Below are 15,055 nucleotides of genomic sequence, written 5' to 3'. Positions count from 1 at the left end.
AAGTGTCTGCACTTGGGGCTCATTAGAAGGAAAAAATAAAGGCAAACATAAGTAGGCATCCTACAGGCTGATTAAATCTCACTAATATATTAATTCAGTAGCAAAAATATGTCAGTTTTAGATGACTTGCATTCTTGAAATGTTAGAATGTTCATTCTTTATCCTATTTAAAGAAATATTACAGAGGAATCTTTCAAAATGTTTATAACTGATAGATTTCTGTTAGCTTTTATAATGAAAACATCAAATGGGATTTTCATGAATAAACAGTGATGAAGTGATATTCCAACAAAGCTATTTGGAGGCATTCATAAAAATGTAAACAGCTAGATTTTAGTTTCTGTAGGCAAATTCAATCAAGCCTTACACTTAGGATTGGTTTCTGTTGGGTTAGTAAAATAACTGTATTCACCGGTAGTGTCTCTCCTGCAACATGAAATTAAAGTTCCTCAGGTAAATTAACATCAGGTACTTAAACAGACATTCATTTTTCTTTATAAACAGATCTCATCAGACTTGAGTGCCATTCATGTTGCTATGAGAAATTGTTTCTTTTTCTCAAGCTGCTGTGTAAATTCTCTTTTACCCATTACCCTGGGAAGCTCGATTGACTTGCACTCGTCTCAAAATATTGTGAGAATCTAAAATCGTTCCACTTGTTCATTTTTCAGCTTGCCTTGTGTTTACGCCTCAATTCCCACAGTGGTTTGATGGAGGTGGGCGAAGGGGATTGTGGGACATAGGTTGCCTAGCAACCACAGCCAGCAGAAGCCCAAGTTTTCCAGTTCTTAACCATTTCCTCTCCACAACAGCTTTTGAAATATATCAAACACATACGATTCCCTTGACAGAGACAGGCAAACGCAGGAACTCTTCCGTGCACCCAATTGTTCACCTCAATCATCATTTTATTATCTGCAAGCCTTTATGTCCATTTCTCATCCACTCTGTTCCGGCTGCTTTATAGTCCCTTATCGTGAATTAAAATATGTCTGTGATCATCAGTTAAAGCTGATCATTGACCCTGAATTCCCCTAGATGGGAATAGGAGAATCTCTTATTATGCTAAATGATGCTTTTAATCAAATCACTGTAACCAGGATCTATCTAATGCAGTTTTCCCCTCACACAATAGCTATGAAGGCAGGATTTACTCCATGATGCACGGCCTGTCAGTGCACAGTTTTAGCCTCTATTTATACAAATGAGTGCTTGATGTGCTTAGGAGAGAGGCTGTTAACTACACAAATGTCGAAACCCATCAGACATCATCATTCAGCTTGCACCACTGAGGCAGAGGGAGAGAACTTCATCCTTGAGAGCTTGTGCTTTTTGTAGTTTGAGTTTTCATTCACTTAAATTTGTTGCTTCATTTCATTTTATATTTTCGGTCTTGTCTTTCTGTTCAAGTGCATCAATATTGCAGATGTTTCATTGAGTTTATATGTTTTAGTTTTCGCCTTTGTGTTCGTCATTGTATTGCTAAAGACAAAGTGAAAGGTTTTTGTTTTGTGGAAAAGTAGAATGAGCTTTTAATACATAAGCCAGACTTCGCAAAAATGCAAATGATGCACAGAAAAAATTTTGCTTTTATGTATTTCTTTATATTACATATATTTATTTTCAAATATATGGTGCTTAGCATGCTGCATGCAAATTGGGTCATAAATGTTCCTTACAGCTCATTTACTAATTTGGAATTTACTGCCACAACCCAATTTTTGGTCTCCATTATTGTTTCAATTTTTTTTTTTTCTTGCTCGGACAAGTCAGTATAATAACAAAGCTTTCCTTCTGTAGTGAGTGGAAAGTTAAATTATTATAAAAAAATAAATGTATGGCTTATGGACGGGAGAAGAGCTGTACCAAGCAAATATAAGATGAGTTTAAGAGTCATTTTGTAAGAGGACAGCAATGTGTCACATTGCAAAAGTACATCAAGTGGAGAATCCATCCAACTGCACATACACTTACACAATCATTTACACACTACACACAATTTGAAAATGCAAACTATCCCACAAAACTTCTTCTAACTATTGGAAGAAAATGTAAGTACCATATTTTTCGGACTATAAGCCGCTACTTTTTTCCTACGTTTTAAACCCCGTGGCTTAAACAACGAAGCGGCTTATTTAATTTTTCCTGGGTTTTTCCCGGTTTCACAAAAAAGCCAAAAAACTGAGCGACATAACATTAGACCAATGAAATTTCCGAACTAAAACAAAAAAACGCACCTCACCTGTGTTCTGAGCTGCACGACCTCGGGAGAAAAAGCGTTTTTTTTAAATGCACGACGATGCCAAAAGATAAACTCTCGAGATAAATAGTTGTGAAAGGAAGGAGGAAGACAGTGAACAATGACTTTCTTGGTCGGCTACTGTTTAGATACAAGCCGTTGTAACGCGTTGAGTCTGGGTGAAGGGAGAGCTCACTAACTCCAGTTGCAACAGAAATCATATAAGCACAGACAGGTTTCCAAAACTCGTGCTTTTTTATTTTTCTTGGCAACAGCGTTACGGGTTAGTCAAAGAAACTTAGAAATGAGCATCAGAAAATAATAAGGACATAATCCTCGTCTTGCACACATGCAGTAATAGCGGAAAAATGCAGTGCCAGGCTATTCCCAAAATGCCGCTCTGCTCTTAAAGGAAGCGCAACATATTTCACCCGTTACACCGTGTAAAAGACACTGTCTTTAAAGCCTGTGTAAATTTCATTAGTTTCAGTGTAGACTGCGGCTTATAGACAGTTGCGGGTTATTTATGTTCAAAATAAAAATATTTGTAAAATATAATTTTCAAAAATATTTGTGCAGCTTATATATGGGTGCGCTTTATAGTCCGGAAATTACGGTACTCGTAAGAAATCCCTTGTGTTAATACACTACATGGACAAAATTTTATGGACACCTAGCCATAAAAGCATTATGTGCTTTTTGAACATCCAATTCCACGTTTATTCCCCATAATATCCTCTACTCTTCCGGGAAGATTTTTTGAGGGTCTTTTTTGAGATCGTTTTTTGTCATGTGGGAACAGGTTTGGGTCTCCTAGTTCAAATGAATGCTACTACATCCAAATAAAGGTACAATTGTGTTCCTCTAATTTTGTGGTAACAATTTGGGAAAGAACCACATGGCTGGAAAAGTATGGTGTGCCAATACTTCTGTCCATATATTGAATCTTTTCCAATTCATCCACCAACATGCTTTATATGAGGTGATGGGAAACCAAGTAACCCTGAGGAAACACTTCCTAAACTTTAATATGGATAAGATGTATATTTAAAAATGTCATATCAACATTAACCTGAGCTCAGGCTCTTATTATGTTAATATATGCTTTAAAATGTTCCTAATTTGCAAAGCTGCTGTTAAACCGTTAATGTAAATCTTTGCTGATCTTTTTCTGCTGTCTGAACTGGTTATACAGACAAAGCTAGAGCTGCTCTTCTCGCCTCAGTAAGGCTGATAGTCCAAATGTCATAAATGTTCATAATTTGAACGTTCACACTCGCAAAATGAGGCTGAAAAATACAGTGTTCCTTTTGAATTCCCTGCAGTTGGCTCTCACTTAAGTTGGCTTTCCTTTTTAATTGTACACTCCAATTAGACAGCAAAGTGTCACATACATAAATCAGATGTCTTTAGAGAGCTGGGATAGATGATGGATGTTTGGGTGGATGAATTGCTGAACGCATGACTGGGCTGATGGATGGTTGTGATTAAAGCCTGCACTCTTTCTGATTAAAACTTTGAACGAAGCAGAGTTTGTTCAGCAAGCAACAGGTAATCGATTACTTGTTCACACCTCCAGTTTAGGCACAAATTATTCAATTAAATTGTGCACATGAGCCCTGGAGATTCTGATTAATCTATTGGTTCCCACCAACATGAAGCGGAAGAAAATGCTCAGTGCTTTAAGGTCGTGCTTGCACATACTGCTGGTTCACTCGAATTAAATGCATTTGAAATAATTTCTCATCTCTCCCGAAGGACTGCACAGTGGCCGGTTTTCTAATGCTGCTACTTCATGGAAAACTCAATCTATCCATTCATCGATAATGAACTAAAAGAGCATGCACTATTTCCCCCCTTCCCCTTTGTCTCTGTGTGAAAGATGAGAGTGGTCTGAAGATGAACAGCGTGGAGCACGTTCCTCAGACGCTTGCCAGCCACAGTCGACTCCCTGTGGAGACTCGGAGCAGCAGGCAGCACGGCGCCGACATGCTGAAACCTGACCCCCGCGACACCTTCTTCAGGAGTGAGCCTTTATCTGGCACTCTTTATCACTTTTCCTGTTCACCATGTTAGTTGTGCGCTGCGCGGACCACCTAAATGAGGTCTGACCTTTATCTCGTCTCTATTTCTGCCTCTCTGTCTACAGCACCGATGATTGACCCTTCTCGGCTGGAGAATGTGCTGCCACCTTGTCTCTACTCACCCACGTATGTGGTTAAAGACTTCCCCATCGCACGCTACCAAGGCCTGCAGTTTGTGAGTTTCTCTCTTACACATGTTCACATATGGATTAATGAAAATTAGAGTAATGTGCATCCAGCACAATGGGAATAATGCTGGAGTCAAACAGATGTTGTATTGTGTCTTGATGCCGGTAGGAACAAAGGAGCTTTTTACATGCACTTGTCACAGACTGCCCTCAGTGACTGCTGAAATGCCTGAACAGATATTAAGCTCTGCTGCCCCCATTTGGTCAATACATAACAGTGCAGAAGTGATAGAACACTGACAAAGATTGGGAGGTATAAGCATAGAAATAGCTAATGAAACAATTACAATATATATACATTTATATATATATATATATATATATATATATATATATATATATATATATATATATATATATATATATATATATATATATATTCTACTTTTTCTTCTTTTTCTTCTTCTTTCGGCTTCTCCCATTAGGGGTCGCCACAGCAGATCATCCGTCTCCATACCCCACTGTCCTCTACATCTTCCTCTTTCACACCAACTACCTGCATGTCTTCCCTCACCACATCCATAAACTTCCTCCTTTGCCTTCCTCTTTTCCTCCTTCCTGGTGGCTCCATCCTCAGCATTCTCCTATCGATATACCCAATGTTCCTCCTCTGCACAGAGCCAATCCTTGATGCAGTCCAACATTGAACCATTGTCATTCCTACTGCACACTTCACTGCTGTCACATTGTCCTCATACAAGTCCTGCACCACCCTCACATACTTCTCTGACACACCTGACTTCCTCATACAATACCACAACTCCTCTCTCGGCACTCTGTCGTACGCTTTCTCTAAACCACAAACACACAAAGCAACTCCTATTGACATTTTCTATACTTCTCCATCAACATTCTCAAAGCAAATAATGCATTTGTGGTGCTCTTCCTTGGCATAAAACCATACTGCTGCTCACAGATGGTCACCTCTTCTCTCAGCTACTCATATGCCTTTTCCTTGGCTTTCGCCACATCCCTCTTCACCTGCTGCCACATCTCCTTGTACTCCTGCCTACTTTTCTCATCCCTCTGTCGATCCCAATTCTGTTTTGCCAACCACTGTCTCTTTATGCTTTCCTGCACTTCCTCATTCCACCACCAGGTCTCTTTGTCTTCTTTTCTATTTCTGGATGTCACACTAAGTACCTTACTAGCTGCCTCGCTTATCACTCCTGCAGTAGTTGCCCATTCATCCAGCACCTCTTCACCAACACCGAGCCTCTGTCTGACCTCTTCCCTGAACCTCACACTACAGTATTCCTCCTTCAGTTTCCACCATCATATTCTTCTTTAAGTGCTCACTCTCCTCCTCTTCTCCTTCACCTCCAAAACCATCCTACAGACCACCGTCCGATGCTGTCTAGCTACACTGTCCCCTGCCAACACCTTACAATCTCCAATCTCCTTCAAGTTGCATCTCCTACATAGCACCTTCCTTCACTCTTATACGTCACCCCATGGACCTTCTTTTTCTTAAAAAAACGTGTTCACGACTGCCATTTTCATCCTCTTAGCAAAATCCTCCACCATCTGCCCTTCCACATTCCTCTCCTTAAACCCATGCCTACCCATCACCTCCTCATCACCTTTGTTCCCTTCACCTAAATGCCCATTAAAGTCTGCCCCAATCACCAACCTTTCATTCCTAGGTACGCTCTCTACCACTTCATTTAATTCACTCCAGAATTTTTCCATCTCCTCCATCTCACAGCCGACTCGTGGAGCATAGGCACTGATGACATTTATCATCACCCCTTCAACTTCCAGCTTCATGTTAATCACCCTATCAGAAACACTTTTTACCTCCACTACACTCTTACTGTACTCTTCCTTCAGGATCACCCATACACAATTTTTCTTTCTATCCACACCATGATAAAACAGTTTAAACACACCTCCAATGTTCTTGGCCTTACTCCTGACCTTACAACATATCTACCTTTCTCCTCTTCATCATATCAGCTACCTCTCTCTCTTTACCAGTCATAGTACCAACATTTAAAGTACCAACCCAAACCTCCACTTTCCTCCACTTCTCCTTTCCCTGCTGTCTCTGTAGTCGTCTTCCTCCTCTCCTTCTCCTCCTTCAGCCAACAGTAGCCCAATTTTGAATTTCTCTTTTGTGATCCAAATATTTTTTTGGCACGTTTTTACGCTGGATGCCCCTCCAACACATATTGCATTTATTTAGCGCTGTTAAATTCACAAATCCGATTAGTCAGAAGTTGTGGATTCTGGCAGTAATGCTGGCTGTAATTTACAAGTTTCGTTTAAAAATTGTATTGGGTCCCCTGGTGGTTTAGTGGTTAGGATGCGGCGCTCTCACCGCTATTATACATTTTTTTTGTTTTAGGCAAATCACAAAGGTATAAGAGGAATAAAGCACTTTCATTGCATGTTGTAGTAGAAAAATTATTCTTTTCGGAATACATCTGTATGCCGATTGAGAAATAGGGCATGCTGTTAAAGGAAAAGAATGCATAAATGGGTGGTTTGGTGCCAATTATAATCCAAAAAGCCCTTTTTTGTTTAAATTCTTTACTTTACATAATGATTTAATCCAAAGCACTGATCAACATTATCATTTGTTTTCTTCTATTTTGTAACACTTAGGAAGTTTTCATAAAGCTGTTAGACAAAAACATAAACCTGCATAATATATATATATAGTGATCCTCCGTTTATCGTGGTGGATAAGTTCCAGATATGTCCGCGATAAACAAAAACCGTGATAATCGGACGCCACCCCAAAACTGCTATTTTATGTATACAGTACTGTACTGTGTTAACATTTTACTTTATTTTATAATGAATAATTATACTTTTATTAATAAATGTAATTATTTCAACATAAAACTTCATAAAAACAATTCCTTATACGTTTTTTGGTCTATCGTGCTATCCGCGAGAGCCCGGAGATGTGGCAAATGCAATTCCGCGATAAACCGGGGCACGAGATTTGAACCGCGGTCAAGATATGCGTATTAAAGCAAGCATGTTTTCAACTATCACTTGCTTACTGCGTTACACATAGCAGAAGAAAAGAATTCAAATTAATTTTTTGCAGTCTGATGAATATATATTTTATTAAGTACTATATTCTATATCACCATCCTTCAAAATGATTTTTGCCAGAACCAATGTTTCTAACTTATCTCAGAATAACAGCATTTTCTTCCTATTAATAATGTGTTTGTTTGTCTTATTTTTGCAGGTGTATCTATCCTTCATCTATCCCAATGATTTCACCCGGCTAACACACATGGAACGGGAGAACAAGTGTTTCTATCGGGAGTCACCCATTTATCTGGAGAAGTACATTTTTTTGTAATAAACAAAAATGCTTAAGAAGCAAAATCATTAAGCAAGCACACTTTGAAAAAGAATAGATGACCTAGATGATATTTACTGCTTGACTATGCTTGAGTGTGCAAGAAAGCAGAAAGCATTAAGCACTGTAGGAGTTGTAGGAAGAGTACAGGTCATCACTCTGCTGAGTAATGCTTTAGTGCCTGAATTCAGAGTCCCAGCTTGTAATTTAATGCTTTTCTTATTTTGGGATTTTTCAGATTTGGCTTCTACAAATACATGAAAATGGATGAAGAGGAGGATGACAGGCCATTCTTCTTCCCCAACCCTGATGGTGTGTGTGTGTGTGTGTGTGTGTGTGTGTGTGTGTGTGTGTGTGTGTGTGTGTGTGTGTGTGTCAAGTCAAGTCAAGTCAAGTTTATTTGTATAGCGCTTTTCACAACAGACATTGTCTCAAAGCAGCTTTACAGAAAACAACAGTGAAGGTGAATGGTGTGCGTTTGTCCCTGATGAGCAGCCGTGGCGACAGTGGCAAGGAAAAACTCCCTTAGATGATATGAGGAAGAAACCTTGAGAGGAACCAGACTCAAAGGGGAACCCATCCTCATATGGGTGACATCAAAAGTTTGGTCATAAATCTTTCAACAATACAGAACAATTTGTGATCATCATAGATCCAGCATCAGTTTCTCCATGCCAGGGCCTTTAAACACTCGGCATCTACTTCTCCATGATCATCCATAGGTCCATAATCTTCACGAGGTGGGACGTGACTGGAGCTGGCCAAACCTCAGGAAGCCTCGGGATGGGGAGAGAAAGAGAAGCAGTGGAGAGGAATTAGCGTAGCTGCTGTTCATGATATTAACAGCACAAGTTGATAATGTGCATGTGATCAGATGTTCTGGAGCACAAGGTTGTGATGTGATGTGTGTGATGTGTGTTATGTGTAGGCTTTGCTAAAAAGATATGTTTTTAATCTGCACTTAAACTGGGAGAGTGTATCTGAACCCCGAACACTGTCAGGAAGACTATTCCAGAGTTTAGGAGCTAAATGTGAAAATGCTCTACCGCCTTTAGTGGACTTTGCTATTCTAGGAACTACTAGAAGCCCAGAGTTTTGAGATCTCAGGGAGCGTGACGGATTGTAGCGTGTTAAGAGACTGGATAGATACATGGGAGCCAAACCATTTAGTGCTTTATAAGTGAGTAGCAGTAGTTTGTAGTCTATTCGAAAGTTAATAGGAAGCCAATGTAGGGACGATAAGATTGGGGTTATATGATCGTATTTTCTTGACCTAGTAAGAACTCTTGCTGCGGCATTCTGAACTAACTGAAGCTTGTTTATTAATGATGCAGGACATCCACCTAGTAATGCATTACAGTAGTCTATTCTAGAGGTCATAAACGCATGGACGAGCTTCTCTGCATCAGATATAGATAACATATTTCTTAGCTTAGAAATATTTCTAAGGTGAAAGAAGGCTGTTTTTGTAACTTGATTGATGTGATTTTTAAAAGATAAGTTTGTAGGAATGTTTTTATCTCGGTAGACACCAAATATCTCCAGAATAAGAAGAATGTGACAGGTTTAATCTTGTAAGAACATTTGGTTGGGCTCCATGAGAAAAAATGACCTTTATTTCAACTAAATGTACCAAAGGTTTTCCATTTGGTTAATGAGATTAAAGGTAGATTTAGATGTATGCATGGCTTAATTAGCTACGCCAACTGTCAGTTGAAGGTCCCCACTAGTATAGTAAGACAAACTGTGTGTGTGTGTGTGTGTGTGTGTGTGTGTGTGTGTGTGTGTGTGTGTGTGTGTGTGTGTGTGTGTGTGTGTGTGTGTGTGTGTGTGTGTGAACTTTATACCATGCCTTAGTCAGCTCAGTGATCCAAAAACAAAATGAGCTTTATTAGAACAGTGTTTACTCAAGGTGTTTCATTAGTTAGGGCATAGCATGCTAATATAATGGCTTAGAGCCAGGAATCAAGTAGCGGAGATTGATTGTGTTTTCATGCAGAGGAGAGCCAAATTGCCTGGAAGAACCTTCAGTGCCCCTTTATGGAAAACTGCCAATTGAAAGGGCATTAACACTCCTCAAATCTGTTTATTTCCACAATTTCCACAATGGTGTTTCTGTTGTCCCCACAGATTTTCTTGAAGAGGAGGAAGGTGTGGATCCTGAGGATGAAGAAGAGATTGTGGGCACTCCACCATCAAAACGGATCACGCACCCCAGCCAGACCAGTCATACATCAAGCCCTTCTTATAAATCAGGGTCCGTGTCAGCCAGGAAGGAGGAAGGTGTGCAGCTAAAAAAGGCAGTACTGAGAGAACAGAGATACTTCCACAAGGATGAGACGCTCAATAGGGATTGGAGGAAAGGGACTGAGCCAGATGAGCTTGAAAGACAGCCTCATTTGGCAAAGATGGAGGATATTCAGGATGAGAATGTAGTGAACGGCCGCTCGTTGTCTTGGATTCAGAACCACAAAGAAGGTCTAAAAAGAAAGGAACACACTCCTAAACTAAGTCGATCCTCCCTTCTGTTCCCACAGAAATCGTCCTTCACAGCACTCACCAGCCGAGCTAAGCAGCTTCTGACCAACTCCGCACACGCTGGCCCTAAAGACAATGCACATCGCGATAATGGAAAAAGCCACCCAAACACAAACAAGGAGCGCAAGAAAGACAATAAAATCTATATCACGCGGCCCCGGCCTGGAAATGAGAAAAAAAGTCAACATCGTGAGGTATTTCCTGGAGTTTTTCTCTATCACAGTGGGAAAACCACTAAATTAATGAACCTTAATTCCAAGCCTAAGGTGAGAAAAAGCATCCTTGGGGGTCCTAAGTTTCTTGCCAGGCCGCCTCATAAAGAAAAAAAAGCCCTTCCTTTGAACTCAAACTCTAGCCATCAGAGTGCAGTTCAGCTGGCCTCCAGCAAGGCACTGCTCACTAGTCACACAGAACAGAGCAAATTGGCAGCTACACTAGCTACTTCTAGTTTTCAGCCTGCATTTCCTGTTACTCCTCCCTCCAACCACAATATATCCTCTGAAAATGCTCTACCTACCGAACCTCCCCGGTTCACCTCCTACCTCCGGACTACTGAGATCACTGAGACTCAGGTGAATCGAGCAGAGATAGAACCTGAGCTGGAAGAAGAAGGTGACCTATCAGAGTACAGCTACGAGGAGGTTGAGCCGCGGCCAGGCTGGGCCGAAGAGGCCATTAATTGGCAGAGGACATTTTCCGTCAACAGTATGGACTTTGAGACGTTGCGTTCTGACTGGAATGATCTGAGGTGTAATGTCTCAGGCAACCTGCAGCTTCCTGAGAGCGAGGTGGTGGACGTGCTTGCCCAGTACATGGAGAAATTAAATGAGCACAACGGAGGGTGAGGTGCATTTATGTTTTTGTTTGTGTGTCTGGATTAGGGATGTGCATCTCTATAACTGGGGCTGATGCAATTTGCATCCCGATGCATACCCACCAATACAATACATTAAAGATACATATTAAGCAGCTACCAATGCGACGCGATAAGATTCACTATTACGATGCAGTACGATCCGATTTCGATTTGATTTAACACATTGCTATGCATTACGACGCAAATGAAAAAAGGTGATGCTGTGCAACTCAATATGGTACAGATAGCTCTCTTTTATTTCTTTAGTTCAGACAGACAGCTAATTTACTCATAAATTCTCATAAATTTACTGAAGTGCTTTTTGATTTAGAAACTCATGGCCCTTTCACAAACAGCATTTGTAGTGCAAAAAAAACCAGAAAAACTATTGAATTAAACCAGATGCTCTTTTCCTGTCCTGTCTCCAGGAAAATGCAGCTCTACCTCTGCCATGTTAATCCATATTCTCTGTGACTCTCATGACACGACTCGTCTTCATAATGTTGTGATGTTCACGTAGCAGCTTGTGAGTTTAGCGAGGAGAAAATATTGGTCACAAATGATTGGTCACTTTCTAAATAATAAAAGAACAGCGCATCTACAAATAATTATGAATAAATCATTCGCTTTTATCAATGCAAATGTGTTAAAAAACGATGCACAATATTTTATTAATTGATGCATCACATCGTTAACTTTAATGCTGATGCACTGATGTGAATCAGTGAATCTTAGCACTTCTAGACTGGAGGTCTGTGTTTGGGTGACTGTATAAGTTTTTGTGATCGTGTATCTTGACTTGATTTGAATGATTTAAAAGGCATTATTTATAAAACACTTCTCCTTTACAGTATCTACACACTTTTGCGGATTATAAACGTGGAGAAGAGGCGTGACTCGGCAAGGGGGAATCGCTACCTGATTGAGCTGGAGCTGATGGAGAGGGGCAGGAATGTAGTGCGTCTGTCTGAATACATCTACCTCTTACTGCACCGTGGCCGGATTGAGGATAGTCTGGAAACTAGTGATGGAGTCACTGGCTCACCCCCCTCCGCTCCAATCTCACCCAGACCCTCTGCCTCCTCTCAGCCACTCGCTCGCACTGTCCGTTCGACCCCACGACCTGGGACAGTCTTTGCCAAGCCACTGCTCTGTCAGCCGGTCATGCTGCAGTGGAAAAGAGATGTCATGGTGCACTTCGTAGTGCCTGGTGAGCGATAGAATTCCCAGACAGACATTAAACATTGGGCTAATGACATATATACATAGAATATGTATATTAAAATTTGTATGTCAATGTATTGTCCATATACTGCCCACTTTATTATAAACATACGTTCAGTTTTTAGTAATCCCTAAAGAGCCCCAAACAGTTCCAGTCTTCTTAAAGTTTTTATTTTTGGGTATGAGGACAGAAAAATTGCATATGTGTTATACACCAATCAGGCATAACATTATGACATCTCTTCATCATGGCACCTGTTAGTGGGTGGGATATATTAGGCAGCAAGTGAACATTTTGCCCTCAAAGTTGATGTGGTATAAGCAGGAAAAATGGGCAAGCGAAAGGATTTGAGTGAGTCTGACAAGGGACAAATTGTTAAGGCTGGACGACTGGGTCAGAGCATCTTCAAAACTGCAGCTCTTGTGGTGTTTTCCCGATCTGCAGAGGTCACTATCTATCCAAAGTGGTCCAAGGAAGGAACGGTGGTGAACCGGCAACAGGCTCATGGGCGGCCAAGGCATATTGATGCAGGTGGAGAGTGACGGCTGACCCATTTGGTCCGATCTAACAGGCGAGCTTCTGTGGCTCAAATTGCTGTAGAAGTTGAATTCTGCATTTTGTTGTGTATGGGGTTGTGTAGCTACAGTTCAGTCAATATTAGGCATTTGTTCCTAATATTATGCCTGATCGGTGTATTCTTGTTTGTAGATGTTGATAGTATATTTTATACAAACTACAGTATAAGGGTATGTACAGTATAGGAGTGTATCTACTGCACATATGTCTAATATTGTAGTGATGATGATGATGATGATGATGATGGTGATGATGACGAGTCCTGTTGTTTTATCTGTCTCTGTAGTGAAGAACCAGGCTCGCTGGGTCCAACAGTTCATCAGTGACATGGAGCTCTTGCACCACGAGACAAAGGATGAGAACTTCAACATCATCATCGTGGATTTCCAGAGTGATGACATGGACATAGAGCAGGCTCTGAGAGAAAGCTCTGTGCCAAGGTACATGCACGTATCTGCTAATGTACGCTAATGTTATAAAATTCATTTTAATCAAACACTTTTGTTGTTGGGCTACAATGCAGATATGACTATCTGAGGAGGGAGGGGAATTTCGAACGCTCAGCTGGATTGCAGATTGGAGTGGATACTATTGAGGTAAAATAAAAATAAAATAATAAATAAAAAAGATAAACACTACTGGGTCATTGTTTAAAATAGAAAAAAAAACTGTCAGTGCAAGAAGAAAAATAGCCAGTGTGACTCACATAGTAAGATTCATTAGATTGGACTGCTGTGCATGTTTATGGCTTTGTGAGTGACTTTGTGTGTGTGTGTGTGTGTGTGTGTGTGTGTGTGTGTGTGTGTGTGTGTGTGTGTGTGTGTGTGTGTGTGTGTGTGTGTGTGTGTGTGTATTCTCCCAGGACAGTCACAGTATTCTGTTCCTGTGTGATTTGCACATTCACTTTCCGCTCAACATCCTGGAGAGCATCAGGAAGCACTGTGTGGAGGGCAGGCTGGCCTTCGCTCCGATCGTCATGAGGCTGGGATGTGGAAGCTCTCCGCAAGAACCTGATGGTAACATATACACATGTACATTCACATTACAGCAGCATGCAGACCTGTTAGACCAGAAGTGCTGCTTGATAGGATTTGATTTGGGGTGTGTTGTTTAAGGAAAATAATCAAGTACAAGGTGGTATAATGCATTATAGCACCTCTAACAGCTTGGTGAGTTTATTCTTCTTATCCCACAGCAATTTGCTGAAAATGATGTATTTAATTATTAATTAACATATAACACATTTTAATTTGCATCTGACACTTTTGTTATTCCTTTGATAGGAGATCAAAACTAATCTAACAATGATGTGAAATGCTTTTCAAAATATATAAACACACAAGCAGAATAGATGTATTGGCTGATGCTTGACTGTACTTGTAAAATTTTAATTTATTCAGGAAGACAAAAGATAAAATTCAATCACCCCTGAATTTTATTTTTGTATATTTTACTCTCTTACTCAGTTTGTTTACACTTTCCTGCTCTCTCTTTCTCTCTCTCTCTCTCTCTCTCTCTCTCTCTCTCTCTCTCTCTCTCTCTCTCTCTCTCTCTCTCACTCTCTCTCTCTCTCTCTCTTTCTCTCTCTCTAATGATTAACCCCTAACCCTACCTTGTAACCCTAACTCTGTACATATATATTTATTTATAAATGAAGGAATGACTCTGTAATGTCATAAACAGAAATTTTAATTCTTCTTGTAATGCAGGATTATGTTTAGAAATGGTATGTTTTAACACTACATCTGATCTGCTCTTCTTGGCAGGATACTGGGAGGTGAATGGCTTTGGCTTGTTTGGAATTTATAAATCTGACTTTGACAAAATCGGTGGTATGAACACAGAGGAGTTTAAAGACCGCTGGGGAGGAGAGGACTGGGAACTGCTGGACAGGTTGTGACATAAAAAATTAAAAAAAACCTGATTTTATTCTATGTGTATTGGCAAAATGCATCATCTGTATAATGCTGATTTTACATTTTGTCTCCTAACATGAAAACTGATTCAATTAAGCCCTCTCC

At 40.3% G+C, this 15,055-nt stretch overlaps 1 protein-coding gene across 1 annotated transcript in view; it reads left to right on the top strand.

Annotated features, from left to right (window-relative positions):
* The window catches only part of b4galnt4a (beta-1,4-N-acetyl-galactosaminyl transferase 4a), a 139,767-nt gene that overhangs the window by 121,564 nt on the left and 3,148 nt on the right, over positions 1–15,055 (top strand). Inside the window, exons 10-19 of the mRNA XM_083545822.1 lie at positions 4,122–4,265; positions 4,389–4,498; positions 7,723–7,823; positions 8,078–8,151; positions 9,970–11,218; positions 12,085–12,443; positions 13,321–13,474; positions 13,558–13,630; positions 13,897–14,050; positions 14,801–14,927. Coding sequence (XP_083401948.1) covers positions 4,122–4,265; positions 4,389–4,498; positions 7,723–7,823; positions 8,078–8,151; positions 9,970–11,218; positions 12,085–12,443; positions 13,321–13,474; positions 13,558–13,630; positions 13,897–14,050; positions 14,801–14,927 — 2,545 coding nt within the window. The remainder of the gene's footprint in view (positions 1–4,121; positions 4,266–4,388; positions 4,499–7,722; positions 7,824–8,077; positions 8,152–9,969; positions 11,219–12,084; positions 12,444–13,320; positions 13,475–13,557; positions 13,631–13,896; positions 14,051–14,800; positions 14,928–15,055) is intronic.

The sequence above is a fragment of the Silurus aristotelis genome, assembly GCF_946808225.1.
Source record: "Silurus aristotelis genome assembly, chromosome: 7".
Classification (NCBI taxonomy): domain Eukaryota; kingdom Metazoa; phylum Chordata; class Actinopteri; order Siluriformes; family Siluridae; genus Silurus; species Silurus aristotelis.
This window is presented reverse-complemented; position numbering and strand designations above follow the sequence as displayed.